Consider the following 27035-nt stretch of genomic DNA (forward strand, 5'->3'; position numbering starts at 1 on the left):
CTGAAATTCCACCATATTATTGTGCACGGACTCAGCATGCACTATTTTGTATTGTAGGTTTACCCAATGTGTGTTCAGTATTTTTGTCTACATAAAGAAACTTCTTGATGAGTAACTGTAGAGCCATAGTGTTGCTGAAATTGCTACCCTATCCCTACTGTCGGTCTTGGTTGGCACCGAGTTTTTATCTCAATCTATTTACTTCTATGAAAGTTACAGTTGTGCCATACATTTACGAACGGACAAGCTGACTGCGCTCTTAATTTACCAACCGCCCAGAGCACAATACAGCTTCAATGACTCTTGATTGGTCAACGCATTCGATGGCAGAGACGAAGTATGACAGAAAACACAATTTCTAGTAGTTACCATAGCCACAAAGTCAATTTTGACAATATCGTAAAAAATCATGAAAACAAAAATTAGCTTTTTGGTCTTAATTTAGGGTTATGCATAAGTTTAGCAGTGTGGTTAGTGTTAAGGTTAGTGTTAGGTTTAAAATACAATTTTAAGAAGATAGATTGTAGAAATAGGCGGGGTGTATGACTTTGTGACTGTTGTAACTAGTAACGACCAAGAACGGCGATTTTGGTTTGTTTACATAAAACGGACCTAAACCGAGAGCACAAGGGCCACAAAGGAACAAATTAGACAAAAAGACATGTCTTAATGTATTTCATACGTAAGTAGCTAAAACGTTTATATTTTATTTAATTGCAGAGCTATTTTTGTGTTAGCATTCTTTCCTTTCTAGCATTACTTCTCCTTTTGCGCTCAGTTAGCTCACTACGATACGCGTTAACGTTAGCTACATAAAAACCGACCTGAATTTATTTTAAATTGCGATATTTGTATCTATCCACTACATAATATTTCGTCTTATATCTAACATTCCCACGCCAGGCATTCCACTTGTCTGGCATTGCTAGCTAATCTGCGCTATCTAACATAAACTGTAGTTAGTCGGAAACGTTAGTTAGCTAGGTAGCTAGCAACTGTAGCTAGCTAGCTAGCTAACGTGTACAACAGGGTTATTTATTGATCCATGGCCACAGCTCTGTTGGCGTTTTTCCTCATGTTGCATGTTATATAAATCATTGAACTCTGTTATACGAAGGTTGTAGAATAATATGCCGATTCCACACCAGCGGGAGCGGAACATATTTTTGGTATGTCATTGTTCTGGCAATTCTCAAAAACTTAATTGTTCATGCTTTTTACATTTGTATCACAAACCATTTTTTAGAAAATCATTATTAAAGTGTTCCTTTTTAGACCTATATGCCCCCTGTAAGACTCTATATTCGGTGAACACTAACGCTCAGTTGCGGTCAGTGCCATTTAAGATGAGGGAGGACGATGTTTTTTCATGAGCATGACCTTTTTTTTATTAACGCATATTGGATGACTGTCATTCATATTCCATTCACCCTGTTAAATGTAACAGCGATAGGTTTAGACTACTACATGATACTAACATTTTCCCTATACCTATCATGAGGTTGCTACAACCTAGCCTATGAATGAAAATGTACAACATAGGCGCACACAGGTCTAGAGACAAATTTGAAGTGACAGACCTTGACATATGGACTGATGGTGACATTCAGTACCATCTTGCACACTCTTGCCTGCATCAAGCTGATATAGGGTGTAATCATTAGTCCAACAGTTGCAAACGATTGGACAAATTCAGGCATTTTTTTATCCCTGCTTTGTTCCGTTTGCATCCGCTTAAGAAACATTTTTCAATAGAATTAGCGGAATGAATATCAATTAAAATTGTATTAGTCACATGTGCCGAATACAACAGGTCTGTAGACCTTACAGTGAAATGTTTACTTACGAGCCCCTAACCAACAATGCAGTTTAAAATAATAAGAAAGAAAAGTATCAAGTAATTAAAGAGCAGCAGTAATCGCAAGCAGTGATCACCTGTAAACACTGTTCACTTTCATAGCAGCCACGTTCTATTCTTTTTATCTATGCACTCACCTCCTCTCACCTCTTCACTTGTGGATGCACAACACATCCGCTGTATGTGACCAGGCGAAAAAACCTTCCCAAACCAAACCGGTACACACAGCCTCCATTGTTCTCACAATATTTGCTAAAGTAACGTCATAGTCAGCATAGCTAACAGAACTAACAAGTTAGTAAACCCTCTACAATCATGCAGTTACATTAGTGTACAGTCAGTAAGCAGTTACACCGGCGGGCCCCGGTGGCAATAAATTGGTCAAACCAAAAGCTTACCTTGACTTGAAAGAGATTCAGTGTTGTGTTGGATAGTCATAGCCAGCTAGCTAACATAGCATCCCTCTGTTTGAGCAGGCTAAACTAGCTGTGAAACTGAAAGTGAAAAAAATTGCTCTTCATTTTGGAAGAAATTAATTTAACTGTTCAACTATTGTCTCTCTCTCTGAGTCAACTACTCACCTCATTTTATGCAGTGCTAGCTGTAGCTTATGTGTTCAGTACTAAATTGATTATCTGATTCTTTGATTGGGTGGACAACGTGTCAGTCCATGCTGCAAGAGCTCTGATACGTTGGAGGACGTCCTCCGGAAGTTGTCATAATTACTGTGTAAGTTTATGGAAGGGGGTGAGAACCATGAGCCTCCTAGGTTTTGTATTGAAGTCAATGTACCCAGAGGAAGACGGAAGATAGCTGTCTTCCAGCTATACCATGGTGCTACCCTACAGATGCTTTGGAGGCTAATGTAGACCTTTGCAAAATGAGGATGGTCCTCCCCTTTCTCTGAGGTGCCTCCACTGATAACGTTACATGATACAGACAGCATTTTGGTGTCATTACATTATAGCTACTCCTGTACAGTGTGCTCTAAAATGTGACGATCGACTCGATTCGGTCTTATGTAGAAACATTTGAAATTGTGTTTTTACGTAGGATAAAAGTAGATTGAGGAACAATAGGAAAGTAATTCTGCTTTAAGAGTTGATATAATTTTTTACCACCACATTTGAGAAAATGGGCCATGAATGATTTGGTACACCTACTGGAGAACTCTTCCTTGTCTACACCCATTCAGCATCGTTCACACCCTCTTAAGCCTTACTTGCTGACCAGACCGGACACATCGCGTGCGCGAGCGTCGCAAAATAAATTTAGAAATCCATGTTATTCAATTATTGCACCCTCACTGCTCGTGTGCACCAACGAGCCTCTGCAATGCCAGGAGCTAAAATAGAACTCCTTTCTATTTCTGACGCAGATTGCGCTGAAAGTCCTGCCTCTTCCATCTCCTCATTTGTTTATAGAAGCAGATACCCACGTGACATCTCCTCATTGGTTATACCCACGTCGGTGATTGAAAGATAAAAATGTTTTACCGGTTGTCGTGGTAAAACTGTAGATGCCAATCACCATATAAATTCAAAGATGAAAAAGCCTGGAAGGAGGAGAATTGACTAGAAACTATTCGGTTGGACACTTTATGTGTGGATTAATTGTCGGAGTAGAAGACCATGTGCATTTCAGGTAAAATAACAACTCAATGTTTATATCCCAGGACCTATTAGCTAGCAAGTGCAAGCTAACTAGCTAAATTGCCATACATGTTTAATGCTTTTCAACCTGTCCCCAAATTAATGTCATTGGTTCAGAGTTTGTTTTGATTTTTTAATCTGCATGTTGTGATCGAGTTTGGTGTAGTGGGACAAAATACATTTATGAATGATGGCGCACAGACAGTTTGGGTTCCGTGTTAGCCCCACTTATCTCTTTAAATCAAATCAAATTTTATTTGTCACACATGGTTAGCAGATGGTAATGCAAGTGTAGCGAAATGCTTGTGCTTCAAGTTCCGACAATGCAGTAATAACTAGAGGTCGACCGATTATGATTTTTCAATACCAATACTGATTATTGGAGGACCAAAACGTCCGATACCGATTTAATAGGCCGGTTTTAAAATTAAAATACATTTTTTATTTGTAATAATGACAATTACAACACAACTGAATTAACACTTTCACTTAATATAATACATCAATAAAATCAATTTAGCCTCAAGTAGATAATGAAACATGTTCAATTTGGTTTAAATAATGCAAAAACAAAGTGTTGGAGAAGAACGTAGAAGTGCAATATTTGCTATGTAAGAAAGCTAACGTTTCAGGTCCTTGCTCAGAACATGAGAATGCTCAGAACATGAATGCTGGTGGTTCCTTTTAACATGCGTCTTCAATATTCCCAGGTAAGAAGTTTTAGGTTGTAGTTATTATAGGACTATTTCCCTCTATATAATTTGTATTGCAAGGGAAACAACCACCCCAAGGCTCAGAGCGAGTGAAGTTTGAAACACTATTAGCGAGCGCTAACTAGCCAGCCATTTCACTTCGGTCACACCAGCCTCATCTCGGGAGTTGATAGGTTTGAAGTCATAAACAGCGCAATGCTTGACGCACAAGGAAGAGCTGCTGGCAAAACGCACAAAAGTGCTGTTTGAATGAATGTTTACGTGCCTGCTTCTGCCTACCACCGCTCAGTCAAATACTTAGATACTTGTATGCTCAGTCAGATTATATGCAACACAGGACACGCTAGATAATATCTAGTAATATCATCAACCATGTGTAGTTAACTAGTGATTATGATTGATTGTTTTTTATAAGATAGGTTTAATGCTAGCTAGCAACTTACCCTGGCTTACTGCATTTGCGTAACAGGCAGTCTCCTTGTGGAGTGCAACGAGAGAGAGGCAGGTAAGTCATTATTGCGTTGGACTAGTTAACTGTCAGGTTGCAAGATTGTATCCCCCGAGCTGACAAGGTGAAAATCTGTCTTTCTGCCCCTGAACGAGGCAGTTAACCCACCGTTCCTAGGCCATCATTGAAAATAAGAATGTGTTCTTAACTGGCTTGCCTAGTTAAATAAAGATTAAATAAAGGTGTAAAAAAAAATACAGATTTCCGATTGTTATGAAAACTTGAAATCGGCCCAAATTAATCGGTCGAACTCTAGTAATAACCAATGAGTAATCTAACCTAACAATTCCACAATTACTACCTTAGTTACAAGTATAAAGGGATAAAGAATATGTACATAAAGATACATGAATGAGTGATGGTACACAGGCATAGGGAAGATGCAGTGGATGGTATAGAGTACAGTATACGTATGAGATGAGTAATGTTGTATATATAAACATGTATATATATACACAAGTGGCATTGTTTTAAGGCCCAGATACATTTACCTTTATTTAACTAGGCAAGTCAGTTAAGAACAAATTCTTATTTTCAATAACGGCCTAGGAACCGTTCAGGGGCAGAACAACAGATTTGTACCTTGTCAGCTCGGGGATTTGAACTTGCAACCTTCCGGTTACTAGCCCAACACTCTAACCACTAGGCTACCCTGCCACCCCATGTATTACATAAAGATGGCAAGATGCAGCAGTTTAAATGAGTACAGTATATACATACATACATTCAGTATCTTCTGGTCAGGCTCCGGAGATGGGCGCATCGCGCACCACTCCCTAGCATACTACTCGCCAACGTCCAGTCTCTTGACAACAAGGTTGATGAAATCAGAGCAAGCATAGCATTCCAGAGAGGCATCAGAGACTGTAACGTTCTTTGCTTCACGGAAACATGGCTCACTCGAGACACGCTAACAGTCGGTGCAGCCAGCTGGTTTCTTCACGCATCGCGCTGACAGAAACAAGCATCTTTCTGGTAAGAAGAGGGGCGGGAGGGTCTGCCTTATGATTAAAGAGACGTGGTGTGATCATAACAACATACAGGAACTCAAGTCCTTCTGTTCACCTGACTTAGAATTCCTCACAATCAAATGTTGACCGCATTATCTACCAAGAGAATTCTCTTCGATTATAATCACAGACGTATATACCCCGCCCCAAGCAGACCCATGACCCATTGATGGCCCTGAACTAACTTTATTTGATTCTATGTAAACTGGAAACCACACATCCTGAGGCTGCATTCATTGTAGCTGGGGATTTTAACAAGGCTAGTCTGAAAACAAGACTCCCTAAATTCTATCAGCATATCGATTGTGCTACCAGGGCTGGTAAAACCCTGGATCATTGTTATTCTAACTTCCGCGGCCCTCCCCCGCCCTCCTTTCGGAAAAGCTGACCACGACTCTAATTTGTTGCTTCCAGCCTAGAGATAGAGACTTAAACAAGAAGCTCCCGCGCTCGGGTCTGTTCAATGCTGGTCCGACCAATCTGATTCCACGCTTCAAGACTGCTTCAATCACGTGGATTGAGATATGTTCCGCATTGCGTCCAACAACATCATTTAGGAATCCGCTGATTCGGTGAGCGAGTTCATTAGAAAGTGCGTCGGCTGCTATACCCACAGCAACATTTAAAACATTCCCAAACCAGAAACCGTGGATTGAGGGCAGCATTCGCACGAAACTGAAAGCGCGAACTACTGCTTTTAACCAGGGCAAGGTGACCGGAAACATGACCGAATACATACAGTGTAACTATTCCCTCCGCAAGGCAATCAAACAAGCTAAGTGTCATTATAGAGACAAGTAGAGTCGCAATTCAACGGCTCACACAAGGTGTGTGGCAGGGTCTACAGTCAAACACGGATTACAAAAAGAAAACCAGCCCCGTCGCGGACAATGATGTCCTGCTCCCAGACAGACTAAATAACTTTTTTTGCTCGCTTTGAGGACAATAAAGTGCCACTGACAAGGCCCGCTACCAAAACCTGCGGGCTCTCCTTCACTGTAGCCGACGTGAGTAAAACATTTAAACGCCTCACAGGGCTGCAGGCCCAGACAGCATCCCCAGCCGCGTCCTCAGAGCATGCGCAGACCAGCTGACTGGTGTGTCTACGGACATATTCAATCAATCCTTATCCCAGTCTGCTGTTCCCACATGCTTCAAGAGGGCCACCATTGTTCCTGTTCCCAAGAAAGCTAAGGTAACTGAGCTTAACGACTAACTCCCCGTAGCACTCACTTCTGTCATCATGAAGTGCTTTGAGAGATTAGTCAAGGACCATATCACCTCCACCCTAGACCCACTCCAATTTGCTTACCGCCCCAATCAAATCAAATTTATTTATATACCCCTCTGTACATCAGCTGATATCTCAAAGTGCTGTACAGAAACCCAGCCTAAAACCCCAAACAGCAAGCAATGCAGGTGTAGAAGCACGGTGGCTAGGAAAAACTCCCTAGAAAGGCCAAAACCTAGGAAGAAACCTAGAGAGGAACCAGGCTATGTGGGGTGGCCAGTACTCTTCTGTCTGTGCCGGGTGGAGATTATAACAAAATCTGTCGTTCTGCCCCCAAACAAGGCAGTTAACCCACTGTTCCTAGGCCGTCATTGTAAATAAGAATTTGTTCTTAACTGACTTGCCTAGTTAAATAAAGGTAAAATAAAAAAATTAAAATTAAAAAGAGGGTAGTAAGTTTTAAGTTCCTCGGCGTACACATCACGGACAAACTGAATTGATCCACCCACACAGACAGCTTTGTGAAGAAGGCGCAGCAGCGCCATAATTCCGGGTTGGAGCGAGCGGTCGCATCTACACTTCGGTCCGCAGGTAGTATAACTTTTCATTACATTTCATTATAGTACAACGGTTTGATTTGTCTAATCTTAGCAATTTCTTCTTAGCTAGCTACATAGCCGTCTTTGTATCAAAGATAATTGCGTAATTATCGTATTTCGTCGTCCTAACGTAGTCTACACTGCTATCTGCCCAGCAGCTAGCTAACGTCCACCGTCTACCAGCACTGTAGAAACTATTACACTCAACTGAACGACTTGATTAGTGTAGTGTTAGCTAGCTACATAGTTGTCTTTGCTGTCTTCGTATCCAAGATAATTGTGTAGTTTAGAGTGTGTAGACTTAGAGTGATTATCTTAATTTACCGAGGTTAGCTAGCCAGCTATTTGTCGTCCTTAACGTAGGAGATACTGCTAGCTAGCTAGCCAACAGCTAGCCAACGTCTACCGAATAGAACTTCAACTACCCGGTCAACATTCCGCTTCGCTCCACAGGTAGTATCACATTTTCATTTCACTTCATTAAAATACAACGGTTTGATTTGTTTGATCGTAGCTAGCAGGCTACATAGCCGTCTTTGTTTCATTGACAATTGTGTAGTCTAGAGCGATTTTCTAGGTTAGCTAGCCAGCTATTGTCGTTCTTTTAACGTAACGTAACGTAATCAACACTGCTAGCTAGCCAGCTAGCCCCCGAATAGCAGCACTGTAGAAACTATTACACTCAACGGAACGACTTGATTAGTGTAGTGTCAACAACGCAGCCACTGCCAGCTAGCCTACAAAGTCAACAACGCAGCCACTGCCAGCTAGCCTACTCCAGCAGTACTGTATCATTTCAATCATTTTAGTCAATAAGATTCTTGCTACGTAAGCTTAACTTTCTGAACATTCGAGACGTGTAGTCCACTTGTCATTCCAATCTCCTTTGCATTAGCGTAGCCTCTTCTGTAGCCTGTCAACTATGTGTCTATCTATCCCTGTTCTCTCCTCTCTGCACAGACCATACAAACGCTCCACACCGCGTGGCCGCGGCCACCCTAATCTGGTGGTCCCAGCGCGCACGACCCACGTGGAGTTCCAGGTCTCCGGTAGCCTCTGGAACTGCCGATCTGCGGCCAACAAGGCAGAGTTCATCTCAGCCTATGCCTCCCTCCAGTCCCTCGACTTCTTGGCACTGACGGAAACATGGATCACCACAGATAACACTGCTACTCCTACTGCTCTCTCTTCGTCCGCCCACGTGTTCTCGCACACCCCGAGAGCTTCTGGTCAGCGGGGTGGTGGCACCGGGATCCTCATCTCTCCCAAGTGGTCATTCTCTCTTTCTCCCCTTACCCATCTGTCTATCGCCTCCTTTGAATTCCATGCTGTCACAGTTACCAGCCCTTTCAAGCTTAACATCCTTATCATTTATCGCCCTCCAGGTTCCTCGGAGAGTTCATCAATGAGCTTGATGCCTTGATAAGCTCCTTTCCTGAAGACGGCTCACCTCTCACAGTCCTGGGCGACTTTAACCTCCCCACGTCTACCTTTGACTCATTCCTCTCTGCCTCCTTCTTTCCACTCCTCTCCTCTTTTGACCTCACCCTCTCACCTTCCCCCCTACTCACAAGGCAGGCAATACGCTCGACCTCATCTTTACTAGATGCTGTTCTTCCACTAACCTCATTGCAACTCCCCTCCAAGTCTCCGACCACTACCTTGTATCCTTTTCCCTCTCGCTCTCATCCAACACTTCCCACACTGCCCCTACTCGGATGGTATCGCGCCGTCCCAACCTTCGCTCTCTCTCCCCCGCTACTCTCTCCTCTTCCATCCTATCATCTCTTCCCTCTGCTCATACCTTCTCCAACCTATCTCCTGATTCTGCCTCCTCAACCCTCCTCTCTTCCCTTTCTGCATCCTTTGACTCTCTATGTCCCCTATCCTCCAGGCCGGCTCGGTCCTCCCCTCCCGCTCCGTGGCTCGACGACTCATTGCGAGCTCACAGAACAGGGCTCCGGGCAGCCGAGCGGAAATGGAGGAAAACTCGCCTCCCTGCGGACCTGGCATCCTTTCATTCCCTCCTCTCTACATTTTCCTCCTCTGTCTCTGCTGCTAAAGCCACTTTCTACCACTCTAAATTCCAAGCATCTGCCTCTAACCCTAGGAAGCTCTTTGCCACATTCTCCTCCCTCCTGAATCCTCCTCCCCCTCCCCCTCCTCCCTCTCTGCAGATGACTTCGTCAACCATTTTGAAAAGAAGGTCGACGACATCCGATCCTCGTTTGCTAAGTCAAACGACACCGCTGGTTCTGCTCACACTGCCCTACCCTGTGCTCTGACCTCTTTCTCCCCTCTCTCTCCAGATGAAATCTCGCTTCTTGTGACGGCCGGCCGCCCAACAACCTGCCCGCTTGACCCTATCCCCTCCTCTCTCCTCCAGACCATTTCCGGAGACCTTCTCCCTTACCTCACCTCGCTCATCAACTCATCCCTGACCGCTGGCTACGTCCCTTCCGTCTTCAAGAGAGCGAGAGTTGCACCCCTTCTGAAAAAACCTACACTCGATCCCTCCGATGTCAACAACTACAGACCAGTATCCCTTCTTTCTTTTCTCTCCAAAACTCTTGAACGTGCCGTCCTTGGCCAGCTCTCCCGCTATCTCTCTCAGAATGACCTTCTTGATCCAAATCAGTCAGGTTTCAAGACTAGTCATTCAACTGAGACTGCTCTTCTCTGTATCACGGAGGCGCTCCGCACTGCTAAAGCTAACTCTCTCTCCTCTGCTCTCATCCTTCTAGACCTATCGGCTGCCTTCGATACTGTGAACCATCAGATCCTCCTCTCCACCCTCTCCGAGTTGGGCATCTCCGGCGCGGCCCACGCTTGGATTGCGTCCTACCTGACAGGTCGCTCCTACCAGGTGGAGTGGTGAGAATCTGTCTCCTTGCCACGCGCTCTCACCACTGGTGTCCCCCAGGGCTCTGTTCTAGGCCCTCTCCTATTCTCGCTATACACCAAGTCACTTGGCTCTGTCATAACCTCACATGGTCTCTCCTATCATTGCTATGCAGACGACACACAATTAATCTTCTCCTTTCCCCCTTCTGATGACCAGGTGGCGAATCGCATCTCTGCATGTCTGGCAGACATATCAGTGTGGATGACGGATCACCACCTCAAGCTGAACCTCGGCAAGACGGAGCTGCTCTTCCTCCCGGGGAAGGACTGCCCGTTCCATGATCTCGCCATCACGGTTGACAACTCCATTGTGTCCTCCTCCCAGAGCGCTAAGAACCTTGGCGTGATCCTGGACAACAGCCTGTCGTTCTCAACTAACATCAAGGCGGTGGCCCGTTCCTGTAGGTTCATGCTCTACAACATCCGCAGAGTACGACCCTGCCTCACACAGGAAGCGGCGCAGGTCCTAATCCAGGCACTTGTCATCTCCCGTCTGGATTACTGCCACTCGCTGTTGGCTGGGCTCCCTGCCTGTGCCATTAAACCCCTACAACTCATCCAGAACGCCGCAGCCCGTCTGGTGTTCAACCTTCCCAAGTTCTCTCACGTCACCCCGCTCCTCCGCTCTCTCCACTGGCTTCCAGTTGAAGCTCGCATCCGCTACAAGACCATGGTGCTTGCCTACGGAGCTGTGAGGGGAACGGCACCGCAGTACCTCCAGGCTCTGATCAGGCCCTACACCCAAACAAGGACACTGCGTTCATCCACCTCTGGCCTGCTCGCCTCCCTACCACTGAGGAAGTACAGTTCCCGCTCAGCCCAGTCAAAACTGTTCGCTGCTCTGGCCCCCCAATGGTGGAACAAACTCCCTCACGACGCCAGGACAGCGGAGTCAATCACCACCTTCCGGAGACACCTGAAACCCCACCTCTTTAAGGAATACCTAGGATAGGATAAAGTAATCCTTCTCACCCCCCCTTAAATTATTTAGATGCACTATTGTAAAGTGGCTGTTCCACTGGATGTCATAAGGTGAATTCACCAATTTGTAAGTCGCTCTGGATAAGAGCGTCTGCCAAATGACTTAAATGTAAATGTAATGTAATAATTCCACCATAATTTGCAAATAAAACCATTAAAAATCCTACAATGTGATTTTCTGGCTTTTTCCCCCTAATTTTGTCTGCCATAGTTGAAGTGTACCTATGATGAAAATGACAGGCCTCATCTTTGTAAGTGGGAGTACATGCACAATTGGTGGCTGACCATACTTTTTTGCCCCACTGTATATTGACACCAAGATGATATCTGTATCATGTAAGGTTCACAGATCATAGGGTCTTGCAGGAGGCATGTCTATATATGGCCTAAAATGGCTAATTTCATCATGATTTTCTACAAAATTATTTGTGATACAAATGTAAAAAAAAACATGTTAAACATCCTTCCTCCCAATAATGTTTCAATGTGAGAATTTCAAGAACAATCTGAGATGCCAAAAATATTTTCAGCTGCCGTGGAATCGCCCAATTAGCCTTGCTTGCTGAAATTATTGACCCATGCGTTAATAATTTAGCTAGCCAGCCAGCTAGCTAGCTACTTCCCTTGATCCCTTCCATCATCAAATGAATGCCAAGAATTTATCAATCTTGTAGTTAGTGAGCCATCTAAAAAATGTTGCTCAAAACAAGGATGCTTTTTATATCTTGTTTTGCAGCTATTGCGCCCAGCTGTGGAGAACGTCCTCATTCATGCCCCAGACAGTTGAAGCATGCTGGTAGTAACGTTAGTATGCAGCCCAACATAATCAGAAGAGATGCCGGAGTCTGGCATCAAACGAAAAGCCTGCTTTACAAGAATCTTCTCATCAAATGGAGGACTAAACAACAGAGTCTGCAGGTGGGTTACTTGCTGCACCTTGTCCTTTGTCTGCCTGATTTGAATCACTTTGGGGCAGTTTCACAGCCACAGATAAAGCCTATTATGTTTTGCATCTGAGAAAAGTAGCTAGCTGTATAGTTAACTATATAACTCATCTGTATCTAACCCATGCTGCCATCATCATTTCCTTCTGCCAGGAGAATGGTAGTACAAAAGTCTCATTCAATTCTATGATAATATTGACACCAAACTTTAGGCTGCCCCCATTAGGACTATAAGGCTTAGTTAGGTAATACTACTGCAGCCTGCTGAAGGCTGATTTGTATGTGGTGTTTATAGCCTACGTACGCCACTCAATCAGGTTCATACTACTCCCTTAGGGCTAGGAGTGCACTGACATGGTCAATCACATGTACCTTCCGTTCTCTTGTTTTACCTCCCTCCAGAGCATTTTGGCTCTAGCATTTTATTGTGCCCACCCGCCCGCAAGCTTGAACTTCTCTGGGATATGTGGGACGCTAGCGTTGCCAACAGCCATTGAAATTGCAGGATGCCAAATTCAAAACAACAGAAATCCCATAATTAATAAAACATTCCTCAAACATACAAGTATTTTACATCATTTTAAAGATAACGTTCTTGTAAATCCAGCCACAGTGTCCGATTTCAAATAGGCTTTACGGCGAAAGCACAACAAACGATTACGTTAGGTCAGCACCTAGTCACAGAGAACCATAAAGCCATTTTACAGCCAAAGAGAGCCCTCACAAAAGTCAGAAATAGCGATTTAAATTAATCACGAACCTTTGATCTTCATCAGGTGGCACTCACAGGACTTCATGTTACACAATAAATGTGTGTTTTGTTCGATAAAGGTAATCTTTATGTCCAAAAACCTTTTGAAATTGGTGTTTTATGATCAGAAATGCATTGTCTCAAACAAACATCTGGTGAAAGTGCAGAGAGCCACATCAAATGACAAAAATACTCATAATAAACATTGATAAAAGATACAAGTCTTATGTATGGAAATATAGATAAACTTCTCCTTAATGCAACCTCTGTGTCAGATTTCAAAAAGGCTTTACGGCGAAAGCACACCTTGCGATTATGTTAGGTCAGCACCTAGCCACAGAAAAACATACAGCCATTTTCCAAAGAAGGAGAGGTGTCACAAAAGTCAGAAATATAATTGTAAATATTCACTTACCTAAGATGATCTTCATCAGAATGCACTCCCAGGAATCCCAGTTCCACAATAAATGTTTGTTTTGTTCGATAAAGTCCATAATTTATATCCAAATACCTAATTTTTGTTTGCGCGTTTAGTTCACAAATCCAAACTCACGAGGCGCGGGCAAGTCCAGGCGAATGTTCCGTCAAAGTCCAAAATGTTATATTGCAGTTCGTAGAAACATGTCAAACGATGTATATAATCAATCTTTAGGATGTTTTTATCATATATCTTCAATAATGTTTCAACCGGACAATTCCTTTGTCTTTAGAAATGCAATGGAACGCAGCTAACTCTCATGGGCAAGCACGAGACTGAGCTCATGGCACTCTGCCAGACACCTGGTTGAAACAGCTCTCATTCAGCCCCCCTTCACAGGAGAATCCTCAAACAAGGTTCTAAAGACTGTTGCCATCTAGTGGAATCCTTAGGAAGTGCCATATGACCCCATAGACACTGTATATTTGATAGGCAATGACTTGAAAAACTACAAACCTCAGATTTCCCACTTCCTTCTCAGGTTTTTGCCTGCCATATGAGTTCTGTTATACTCACAGACATCATCCAAACAGGTTTAGAAACTTCAGAGAGTTTTCTATCCAAATCTAATTATACGCATATTCTAGCTTTTGGGCCTGAGTAGCAGGCAGTTTTCTCTGGGCACCTTATTATCCAAGCTACTCAATACTGCCCCCCAGTCCCAAAGAAGTTAAACTTGTTGTGACTAGTGATGCACCGGTATGACATTTTTGGCCGATACCGATATCCAATATTTTCCTTGCCCCCAAAAAACGATACAGATAACCAATATTTTAGTGGCCTTTTAAGCATTCTTGTACAATTTATAGTTCACACATGGACGCAACGGTCTAAGGCACTGCATCTCAGTGCAAGAGGCGTAACTACAGTCCAGTTCGAATCCAGGCTGTATCACATCCAGCTGTGATTGGGAGCCCCATAGGGCGGCGTACAATTGGCCCAGCGTCGTCCAGGTTTGACCGGGGTAGGCCGTCATTGTAAATAACAATTTGTTCTTAAAACTGACATGCCTAGTTAAATAAAGGTTACACACACCACATTGACCAAAAATTTATTTTCTTGGCATTTACTTATGTCCCCATTTACATTTACATTTAAGTCATTTAGCAGACGCTCTTATCCAGAGCGACTTACAAATTGGTGAATTCACCTTCTGACATCCAGTGGAACAGCCACTTTACAGTAGTGCATCTAAATCATTTAAGGGGGGGGTGAGAAGGATTACTTTATCCTATCCTAGGTATTCCTTGAAGAGGTGGGGTTTCAGGTGTCTCCGGAAGGTGGTGATTGACTCCGCTGTCCTGGCGTCGTGAGGGAGTTTGTTCCACCATTGGGGGGCCAGAGCAGCGAACAGTTTTGACTGGGCTGAGCGGGAACTGTACTTCCTCAGTGGTAGGGAGGCGAGCAGGCCAGAGGTGGATGAACGCAGTGCCCTTGTTTGGGTGTAGGGCCTGATCAGAGCCTGGAGGTACTGCGGTGCCGTTCCCCTCACAGCTCCGTAGGCAAGCACCATGGTCTTGTAGCAGATGCGAGCTTCAACTGGAAGCCAGTGGAGAGAGCGGAGGAGCGGGGTGACGTGAGAGAACTTGGGAAGGTTGAACACCAGACAGGCTGCGGCGTTCTGGATGAGTTGTAGGGGTTTAATGGCACAGGTCAGGGAGCCCAGCCAACAGCGAGTTGCAGTAATCCAGACGGGAGATGACAAGTGCCTGGATTAGGACCTGCGCCGCTTCCTGTGTGAGGCAGGGTCGTACTCTGCGGATGTTGTAGAGCATGAACCTACAGGAACGGGCCACCGCCTTGATGTTAGTTGAGAACGACAGGGTGTTGTCCAGGATCACGCCAAGGTTCTTAGCGCTCTGGGAGGAGGACACAATGGAGTTGTCAACCGTGATGGCGAGATCATGGAACGGGCAGTCCTTCCCCGGGAGGAAGAGCAGCTCCGTCTTGCCGAGGTTCAGCTTGAGGTGGTGATCCGTCATCCACACTGATATGTCTGCCAGACATGCAGAGATGCGATTCGCCACCTGGTCATCAGAAGGGGGAAAGGAGAAGATTAATTGTGTGTCGTCTGCATAGCAATGATAGGAGAGACCATGTGAGGTTATGACAGAGCCAAGTGACTTGGTGTATAGCGAGAATAGGAGAGGGCCTAGAACAGAGCCCTGGGGGACACCAGTGGTGAGAGCGCGTGGCGAGGAGACAGATTCTCGCCACGCCACCTGGTAGGAGCGACCTGTCAGGTAGGACGCAATCCAAGCGTGGGCCGCGCCGGAGATGCCCAACTCGGAGAGGGTGGAGAGGAGGATCTGATGGTTCACAGTATCGAAGGCAGCCGATAGGTCTAGAAGGATGAGAGCAGAGGAGAGAGAGTTAGCTTTAGCAGTGCGGAGCGCCTCCGTGATACAGAGAAGAGCAGTCTCAGTTGAATGACTAGTCTTGAAACCTGACTGATTTGGATCAAGAAGGTCATTCTGAGAGAGATAGCGGGAGAGCTGGCCAAGGACGGCACGTTCAAGAGTTTTGGAGAGAAAAGAAAGAAGGGATACTGGTCTGTAGTTGTTGACATCGGAGGGATCGAGTGTAGGTTTTTTCAGAAGGGGTGCAACTCTCGCTCTCTTGAAGACGGAAGGGACGTAGCCAGCGGTCAGGGATGAGTTGATGAGCGAGGTGAGGTAAGGGAGAAGGTCTCCGGAAATGGTCTGGAGAAGAGTGGAGGGGATAGGGTCAAGCGGGCAGGTTGTTGGGCGGCCGGCCGTCACAAGAAGCGAGATTTCATCTGGAGAGAGAGGGGAGAAAGAGGTCAGAGCACAGGGTAGGGCAGTGTGAGCAGAACCAGCGGTGTCGTTTGACTTAGCAAACGAGGATCGGATGTCGTCGACCTTCTTTTCAAAATGGTTGACGAAGTCATCTGCAGAGAGGGAGGAGGGGGGCGGAGGATTCAGGAGGGAGGAGAAGGTGGCAAAGAGCTTCCTAGGGTTAGAGGCAGATGCTTGGAATTTAGAGTGGTAGAAAGTGGCTTTAGCAGCAGAGACAGAGGAGGAAAATGTAGAGAGGAGGGAGTGAAAGGATGCCAGGTCCGCAGGGAGGCGAGTTTTCCTCCATTTCCGCTCGGCTGCCCGGGGCACTGTTCTGTGAGCTCGCAATGAGTCGTCGAGCCACGGAGCGGGAGGGGAGGACCGAGCCGGCCTGGAGGATAGGGGACATAGAGAGTCAAAGGATGCAGAAAGGGAAGAGAGGAGGGTTGAGGAGGCAGAATCAGGAGATAGGTTGGAGAAGGTATGAGCAGAGGGAAGAGATGATAGGATGGAAGAGGAGAGAGTAGCGGGGGAGAGAGAGCGAAGGTTGGGACGGCGCGATACCATCCGAGTAGGGGCAGTGTGGGAAGTGTTGGATGAGAGCGAGAGGGAAAGGGATACAAGGTAGTGGTCGGAGACTTGGAGGGGAGTTGCAATGAGGTTAGTGGAAGAACAGCATCTAGTAAAGATGAGGTCGAGCGTATTGCCTGCCTTGTGAGTAAGGGGGGGAAGGTGAGAGGGTGAGGTCAAAAGAGGAGAGGAGTGGAAAGAAGGAGGCAGAGAGGAATGAGTCAAAGGTAGACGTGGGGAGGTTAAAGTCGCCCAGGACTGTGAGAGGTGAGCCGTCCTCAGGAAAGGAGCTTATCAAGCTCATTGATGAACTCTCCGAGGGAACCTGGAGGGCGATAAATGATAAGGATGTTAAGCTTGAAAGGGCTGGTAACTGTGACAGCATGGAATTCAAAGGAGGCGATAGACAGATGGGTAAGGGGAGAAAGAGAGAATGACCACTTGGGAGAGATGAGGATCCCGGTGCCACCACCCCGCTGACCAGAAGCTCTCGGGGTGTGCGAGAACACGTGGGCGGACGAAGAGAGAGCAGTAGGAGTAGCAGTGTTATCTGTGGTGATCCATGTTTCCGTCAGTGCCAAGAAGTCGAGGGACTGGAGGGAGGCATAGGCTGAGATGAACTCTGCCTTGTTGGCCGCAGATCGGCAGTTCCAGAGGCTACCGGAGACCTGGAACTCCACATGGGTCGTGCGCGCTGGGACCACCAGATTAGGGTGGCCGCGGCCACGCGGTGTGGAGCGTTTGTATGGTCTGTGCAGAGAGGAGAGAACAGGGATAGATAGACACATAGTTGACAGGCTACAGAAGAGGCTAAGCTAATGCAAAGGAGATTGGAATGACAAGTGGACTACACGTCTCGAATGTTCAGAAAGTTAAGCTTACGTAGCAAGAATCTTATTGACTAAAATGATTGAAATGATACAGTACTGCTGGAGTAGGCTAGCTGGCAGTGGCTGCGTTGTTGACTTTGTAGGCTAGCTGGCAGTGGCTGCGTTGTTGACACTACACTAATCAAGTCGTTCCGTTGAGTGTAATAGTTTCTACAGTGCTGCTATTCGGGGGCTAGCTGGCTAGCTAGCAGTGTTGATTACGTTACGTTACGTTAAAAGAACGACAATAGCTGGCTAGCTAACCTAGAAAATCGCTCTAGACTACACAATTGTCTTAGATACAAAGACGGCTATGTAGCCAGCTAGCTACGATCAAACAAATCAAACCGTTGTACTGTAATGAAGTGAAATGAAAATGTGATACTACCTGTGGAGCGAAGCGGAATGTTGACCGGGTTGTTGAAGTTCAATTCGGTAGACGTTGGCTAGCTGTTGGCTAGCTAGCTAGCAGTATCTCCTACGTTAAGGACGACAAATAGCTGGCTAGCTAACCTCGGTAAATTAAGATAATCACTCTAAGTCTACACACTCTAAACTACACAATTATCTTGGATACGAAGACAGCAAAGACAACTATGTAGCTAGCTAACACTACACTAATCGAGTCGTTCAGTTGAGTGTAATAGTTTCTACAGTGCTAGTAGACGGTGGACGTTAGCTAGCTGCTGGGCAGATAGCAGTGTAGACTACGTTAGGACGACGAAATACGATAATTACGCAATTATCTTTGATACAAAGACGGCTATGTAGCTAGCTAAGAAGAAATTGCTAAGATTAGACAAATCAAACCGTTGTACTATAATGAAATGTAATGAAAATGTAATGAAAAGTTATACTACCTGCGGACCGAAGTGTAGATGCGATTACCAGTAAAACATCAAAACCTATTTCTTTCACTTACTTGCTGTGCTGTTTCGTTGTTAATTTGTTCAGTCGTTTCATTCTAAACCAGGATTTCTATAGAACGCCGTTTGCATCTTTGTGTGTCAAAAAGGTATACAATTTAACGTGTCAAATAAGCTTGTTGACCAATCAGGACCTGAATATGACTGCTCGTCACATAATTTAATGCATTTACATATTTTTTACGTAGTTATTACACATTGATTACACTCAATCGTATTTCATATTTCACAACGATTCATTAATACGTATGCTATGATGCTGGTAAAGTCTCGTGCACCTACAGTGCTCGTCATGAAAAAAATGCTAGCTAGCGCATGGATACAAACAATGTTCTTCCCCAAAAACATAGCAAAAAACGACATCTGTTTCAGTAGCTGTAGTTAGCAAGCTTACTATATAGCTAGGTGTCATTGTCTAAAATAACCAGTTCTTTGATTAATGGTGGTCGGACCCATGTATGTGAAGCTAGCCACAATAAGGTTTAGCCACAATAGTAGACTTTGGTTAGCCTTAAATAAAAGTATGGCATAATTCTACTATTTGTCTTCAATTGCATCACTGTCAATTACTTTATTTTGAAGGCAAACGCAAATTCCACTATTGTGCCTAATCCTTATTGTGGCTAGCTTCATAACCCGGTCCGGTCGAGCGCCACTTGCCAGATGAAGCTAGCTGGCTGCTTATAACGTTAGCTTTGGCCAACCGGGTTAAGTAACTGTCTAGCTATTTATTTTCATGAACTGAAGTTCAATTTCAATAGGCGAACAACAAGTGGCAACATAGCTAATACTTACTCACAAGGATTCCTAAATCATTGCTAAGAACAATGAAAATGACTGCAGTTTTTTACTGGTTATTGTTTTCAGGCTACCCCAGAAGTTGCGGTTGAACAAATTATGCTTTATTACCAATGCTATATTGTAAACGCATCGTTCGTGGTCAGTGTTTGCTTGTTTGCTGACTTTTTTTGTACAGCTTTGACAGTGCTACTATACATATTTTTTGACATGCAAAGACCCAAACGGAATTCCATAGTATGTATGTCGTGAAGCTAATAGCAGTGACGGTATTACTGTGTAACTCCGGTAGGGCATCATCGGAAAAATGGCGCACTTGGTAGTGTTACCCGGTGCTCGACCAGTCGGCGAATGCCAACATCACCCACAACAGAGAACGGTTGATTGTCAAGGGCAATGAATTACATTATCTTTGCTTTAATGGATTTCACCTTTGAGTTGTCTCGCTGAAATTTTGTTACTCTTTCAAATGACTACTTGACTTGTTGACTGTTAGAACCGCACAGCAGACATTGTGGGCTAGTTTAGGAATGCTGTGCTGCACGTATAGAGTAACATTTTGCGTGGCGTCATTATGTCATGTATCTTCGTTATATAGGTATGCACGTCAGCTTTGACATCGGTTTTGCACATCGGTCGTTAAACTAGACATCGGCCGATACCGGCATTTTTAGCTAATATTGGCCGATTCCGATATGTTCACTGATATATCTGCCTCGCCTGGTTCACAAACTACTTCTCAGAGTTCAGTGTGTCAACTCGGAGGGCTTGTTGTCCGGACCTCTGGCAGTCTATGGGGGTGCCACAGTGTTCAATTCTCGGACCGACTCTTTTTTTCTGATGTCGCTTTTGCTGCAGGTGATTCTTTGGACACTGTTAACAAATTTCCAAACGAGCTTCAATGCCATATAACTCTCCTTCCATGGCCTCCAACTGCTCTTAAATGCTAATAAAACGAAATGCATGCTCTTCAAACAATTGCTGCCCGCTTCCACCCGCCCGACTAGTATCACTACTCTGGACAGTCCTGACTTAGAATATGTGGACAACTATAAATACCTAGGTGTCTGGCTAGACTGTAAACTCTCCTTCCAGATTCACATTAAGCATCTCCAATCCAAAATTCAATCTAGAATCGGCTTCCTATTTCTCAACAAAGCCACCTTCACTCATGCTGCCAAACATACCTGTGTAAAACTGACTATCCTACCGATCCTTGACTTCGGTGATGTTATTTACAAAATAGCCTTCAACACTCTTCTCATCAAATTGGATGCAGTCTATCACAGTGCCATCCAATTTGTCACCGAAGCCCCATATACTACCCACCACTGTGACCTGTATGCTCTCGTTGGCTGGTCTTCGCTACATATTCGTTGCCAAACCCACTGGCTCCAGGTCATCTATAAGTCTTTGCTCAGTAAAGCTCCACCGTATCTCACCTTACTGGTCAGCATAGCAGCACCCACCCGTAGCATGCGCTCCACTGGTCATCCCCAAAGCCAACACCTCCTTTGGCCGCCTTTCCCTCCAGTTCTCTGCTGCCAATGACTGGAACGAATGGCAAAAATCACTGAAGTTGGAGACTTATCTCCCTCACTAACTATAAGCATCAGCTGTCAGAGGAGTTTACCAAACGCTGCAGCTGTACACAGCCCATCTGTAAATAGCCCATCCAACCAACTACATACCTCATCCCCATATTTGTTTTTCTGCTCTTTTGAACACCAATATTTCTACTTGCACATCCCCATCTGCACACTCCAGTATTAATTGCTAAATTGTAGTTACTTCAACTATGGCCTATTTATTGCATTACCTCCTTACTTAATTTGCACACACTGTATACAGATTTTTCTGTTGTGTTATTGACTGTACGTTTGTTTATCCCATGTGTAACTCTGTTGTTTTTGTCGCACTGCTTTGCTTTATCTTGGCCAGGTAGCAGTTGTAAATGATAACTTGTCCTCAACTGGCCTACCTGGTTAAATAAAAACAAAATATTGTACGTCCCTAGTTGTGACCAGTGAAAATATGACTGCATTCTGCTTCGCAACTCAGCTGGTCTCCGTAATTTTGATTTGGAATTGAACAAAATAAGAAACTTTTTCCTCTTTTTTTTGTGCATTTTCTTTCTTTTGTATTATTTTATATATATATATATATTTTTTTTAGGGGGTGGATCAGCTTTAATATTTTGGATTGTTGCTTCCGTCAATTTAAATGTCTGCATCATTTCCAGTACCCCATATATTTTTGATATATATATATATATATATATATATATAAACATATATATATATATATATATATATATATATATATATATATATATATATATATATATATATATATATATATACATACATAAAATATATATATATATATATATATATATATATATACATACATAAACACATATATATATATATATATATATATATATATATATATATATATACATAAACATACATACATATACACACTTTAAAAAATATATGCCTTTATTACTTCCCGGCAAACCCTACCATTCCTCCCCCAATTGGGGTAAACTAATAAACAATAACACTTAGGTTTCTACCTTCAGATTATACACAATGTGTTTTACAATAGTTATATTCTGTTTTGTTTTAAGTCCTTCCTCTATTTTCCTTCTTTGTAGGGCCATGCGTTTCTCATTTGGAGTTGCTAAATTGCTGTAATGCATTATTAATGCATTTCTCGGTTTCATATTTTCCACCCGGGGTAGCCAGTGTTTGAGGGGCTTCCTGGAAATTAAGTCGTTGTATAAGTGAAGTCAGAAAGTGTTGAATAACTAGGGTTGAGTTCCAAATGGTACCTTTGTTGTTTTGCAATATATTGGGACGCAGGCTGACACTTAGCATACAGTTCCTACTGCACATGTGCTGTCAAAACGAAGTGGTCGACTCTGCTTTTTAATCATGCTGGCCACATCAACCGCTCGCTGAATGTCATAATCCGTCTTGGACTCGCTGCAATCCCTTTAAAGGTTATTAAAATGCAACCAAATAAATTAAGCGTGTTATGTAACGCTCCATACTTCCATGGCAAGCTTGTCTGGGAGCAAAGCACCAATGCCAGTTTAGCGCTAATGATTATCCTTTGGCAAAACTGTTTATCAAACGTGTTTTCTTTTTTTGTAATAGTTGTTCATTACAGATTTATAAACTAACGATAAGCAAGTAATTAAGTTTATTAACAACTGAACTTGAACATAATGGCAAAATGTAGATTTCTGCCTAAATATAGACATACCCAAAAGTGAAGAAAAAAAAATTGTGATGGCCATAAACAATTTGCCTGACAACTAGGGTTACAAAGGGTCGGTAGATTTCCGGAAGTTTTCTATGGAAAGTTAAGCCCTGGAATTTGGGGAATTTTGTTTAAATTCATCACAAAAGTTTACTTATTAACAGTGAACCATTTTTTTTTTGCGGGATACACATCAGACATCTAGGTCTTGTGGCATTTTGGTTAAACTATCCCCAATTCAATGGAATTGCAACCCTCTGCATGCACAGTGCATTCTTCCATCACATGTACAGCTGATTCTCAAGATATTACACACTAATGAGATGCTATTGAGCCCACACTACTACACTGTCTGAGCCAAGGACTACATGTTTTCTGGTAAGTTTTGATTACAATACTTTGGGGTGAATATATTTTGTATGACGTATGTTTTTTTTGTTAACTGGTAAATAATAGGTTACAGCAAAGTGTGTTTAAATAAATAACTTCTAACTTGTTAACAATTTCTGCTGGTTAGTTTTTGCTACCATGTGGGGTTTAGCTTGCTTGAGCCTGCAAACTGTTAATTCACTTGTTTCCATACATGTTTAATTTTAAAACATTTATCTTTCAAAGGAATTGTTTAATCTAACTGCTTAACGTTTTATCTGTACATGGAATTGTATTATTTATTTTTACAATTTATTTTCTCATCTTTACAGGAAAATGCCACGGGCACTATCTGATGTGTGGAAACATTTCACTGCAGCTAATGTAGAAGGAAAACGGTGTACATTTGCAAATACTGTGCCAAATCATATGAAGAATGCAACAAATATGCAGAATAATCTGGCCAAGTACATAAAGTTACCTCAGCTCTCACAACAAGCAACCTCTGACAAAAGTCCCTCTATTTCTATTCAATGTGAAAAGTATTAATCAGACACCTTATTGATAGGAACAGCTCATGGTCCTCCTGGAATCAGAAGTTTTGTTTTGCTCAATGGAGGAACATAGTCAGAGAAATGCTGAAGAATGTCTTGCTTGAATGGTATATGCAACTGGTTCACCTCTGATGCTCACAGGCAATGTGTATTGGAAGAGATTGCTGAATGTTCTTCGCCCAGCATACACCCCTCCAACCAGACATGCTTTATCTACTCATTTTATAGATAGAGTTCAAGTGAAGGTCAAGCAAATCACAGAGAAAGCAGACTGTATTGCAATCATCTCATATGGGTGGTCGAATGTTCGTGGGCAGGGAATAATTAACTACATCTCCACCCCTCAACCAGTATTCTACAAGAGCACGGACACAAGGGACAACAGACACACCGGTCTCTACATTGCAGATGAGCTGAATGCAGTCAATGACCTTGGACCACATAAGGTATTCGCACTGGTGACAGACAATGCTGCGAACATGAAGACTGCTTGGTCTAAAGTGGAGTCCTACCCACACATCACACCCATTGGCTGTGCTGCTCATGCATTGAATCTGCTCTTAAGGACATCATGGCACTGAAAATAATGGATGCACTCTACAAGAGAGCCAAGGAAATGGTTAGGTATGTGAAGGGTCATCAAGTTATAGCAGCAATCTACCTCACCAAGCAAAGTGAGAAGAATAAGAGCACCACATTGAAGCAGTCCAGCAACACCCATTGGGGAGGTGTTGTCATCATGTCTCCTGGAGGGGAAGGAGTCTTTCCAAGAAATGGCCATATCACAATCTGCCGATATGGACAGCCCCATCTAGAGGATCCTCCAGGATTATGTATTTTTGGAGAGGGTGGTAAGCAGCCTGAAACTCCTGAAACCTATAGTAAAAGCCATTGCATGGATTGAGGAAGACAATGCCATCCTGTCTGATGTTCAGACTCTGCTTACATATGTAAGAGAAGAAACACGTACTGCCCTGCCCACTTCACTGTTGCTCCAAGCAGAGGAAACTGCAGTTCTGAAATACATCAAAAAGTGTGAAGACTTCTGCCTGAAATCCATACACGCCGCAGCGTACATGTTGGACCCTAAGCATGCTGGCAAGAGCATCTTGTCTGGTGCAGAGATCAACAAGGCCTATGGTGTCATCACTACCATGTCTCGCCACCTTGGCCTGGATGAGGGCAAGGTTCTTGGCAGTTTGGCGAAGTACACTTCCAAGCAAGGGCTTTTTGATGGAGATGCAATATGGCAGTCGTGCCAACATATCTCATCAGCCACCTGGTGGAAGGGATTTTGTGGATCTGAGGCTCTTTCCCCTGTTGCCTCCATTATTCTCCAAATCCCACCAACATCAGCTGCCTCAGAGCGCAACTGGTCCTTGTTTGGGAACACACACACACCAAAGAACGCAACTGGCTGACCAATACAAGGGTTGAACAATTGGTGGCCATGTGAGGCATTTTGAGCCTGACAACGAGCCACCCTCAAGGTTGGAATGTGACTGTGAAGATGAGGTCTCAGAGTCTGGATGTTCAAGAGGTGAACATTGAGGAGGTCCAGGAAGAAGACAGGGAAGCCTGAGGAAGACAACCAAAGCTTTAGTTTCTAGACTGTCATTTTATAGATGCATGTTGAAAATGTTTTTGGGAGATGCGATGGATCATTGGGGATAATTCAATATTCCCTTTTTGTTCAGTGAAATTATCCCATGTGAAGAGTCAACTCATTTAATTAAAGTTCAATTCATAACTAAATTGTTTTTAAAAATTTCTATTGGAAGAATTTAATCATTTGCAATTGCCTGCTTATAAGGTACAAGGTTTCTGTCACCATATCATATGGTAAATACAGTTGAAGTCGGAAGTTTACATAGACTTAGGTTGGAGTCATTAAACTAGTTTTTCAACCACACCACACATTTATTGTGAACAAACTATACTTTTGGCAAGTTGGTTAGGGCCTCGACTCTGTGCATGACACAAGTCATTTTTCCAGCAATTGTTTACAGACAGATTATTTCACTTATAATTCACTCTATCACAATTCCAGTGGGTCAGAAGTTTACATACACTAAGTTGAAAGTGCCTGTATCTCGCAATGGAATGCTGAATTTAGCAATTTCTTGGCTTGCAATGTCTCACAACTTCAGTAAAGCAGGGCCTATCATCAATGAATAGTCTAGGATATTCTATGTGCAACAGACCGAAGAGTGAACACCCACTTGCATCATTAGCGAAGCAAAAGAGCAGTCAAGCCAGTTGCACTGTGATAAAAACAAGAGAATTTCCCTAAAGGATTTTTCTTAATTTTAAAGATCCCAATTTTGTTTAAACATTTTAGCTTTTAAATGTTCACACCCCTTCTTAATATAGTAACAATGAAATTCTAAAGTACTTGCTGTAAGATTTCACCTTATAACTGTAAAATAAATATCATTGTAGTGACAGTACAATATTTGCACAATTTCATAAAACGGACAGGCTTTTCTGCCCTCTTCTGAGCGAAATGCCATTCATTACAACTACAGCTTTAAGCACAAATCAATTTAGTATGTGACCAAGAGAAAGTGGTGTTGTTTCAATTCTACAAAATGATTTTGTATTTTTTCCTGTTGAGAGCTATAAATCCAGCTGAGAACATCGCAGCGAGATGAAACTGCTATTGTTGCATCCGATAGACTCCCGTTTCATATGCAAGGTCAGCTATGAGGTTCACAGGCACAGGAAGTCCTTTGTCCGGATAGGCCAGAAAATGTGACGCGTCGCTCCCTATGCAAATGAACAGTTTCCCGTGTTTGTGAACCTCACAGCTGCGCTTGCAATAGCGCACATGAATCGGGACAACCAGCGCTTTTAGAGAGTGTAAAGCAATTGATGTGCTGTTCACATGATACGCTCTACACAGAAATATTGGTCAGAACCGCTCTAAGTTTCATAAATAGGGGACTTAACGTTTGAGGTTTTGAGGTTTTAATACCCCCTTCATAATGTGTGTTTTTTGCTCCGGAAAACCAACCCACAGTGTGTTTATATGGACTTAATCGGCATAGGCCCTGCAATAGACTAGCATCCTGTCCAGTGGATGTACTTGTATAGTACATCAAGCTGCCTCACACTACTTACCTAATAGGCATAGGACTAGGCATGTCATAGGAGTAGCTAGCATATCTTTTTTATCCATGGATGTTTGAAAGATATGCCGGCCTCCAGCTGAGAGCATGACATGCCAAACACAACAATTAAGTGTTT

The 27035-nt window shown here is 43.5% G+C and overlaps 1 protein-coding gene across 1 annotated transcript in view; it reads left to right on the forward strand.

Moving 5' to 3' along the window:
* The first annotated feature begins 580 nt into the window (after nucleotides 1–580).
* The window catches only part of abca5 (ATP-binding cassette, sub-family A (ABC1), member 5), a 125457-nt gene continuing 99002 nt past the window's right edge, over nucleotides 581–27035 (forward strand). The window contains exons 1-2 of the mRNA XM_064933733.1: nucleotides 581–682; nucleotides 12193–12374. Of these exons, the coding sequence (XP_064789805.1) occupies nucleotides 670–682; nucleotides 12193–12374 (195 nt within the window). The 5' untranslated portion in view covers nucleotides 581–669. The remainder of the gene's footprint in view (nucleotides 683–12192; nucleotides 12375–27035) is intronic.

Source organism: Oncorhynchus masou, chromosome 24 (genome assembly GCF_036934945.1).
Source record: "Oncorhynchus masou masou isolate Uvic2021 chromosome 24, UVic_Omas_1.1, whole genome shotgun sequence".
Classification (NCBI taxonomy): Eukaryota; Metazoa; Chordata; class Actinopteri; order Salmoniformes; family Salmonidae; genus Oncorhynchus; species Oncorhynchus masou.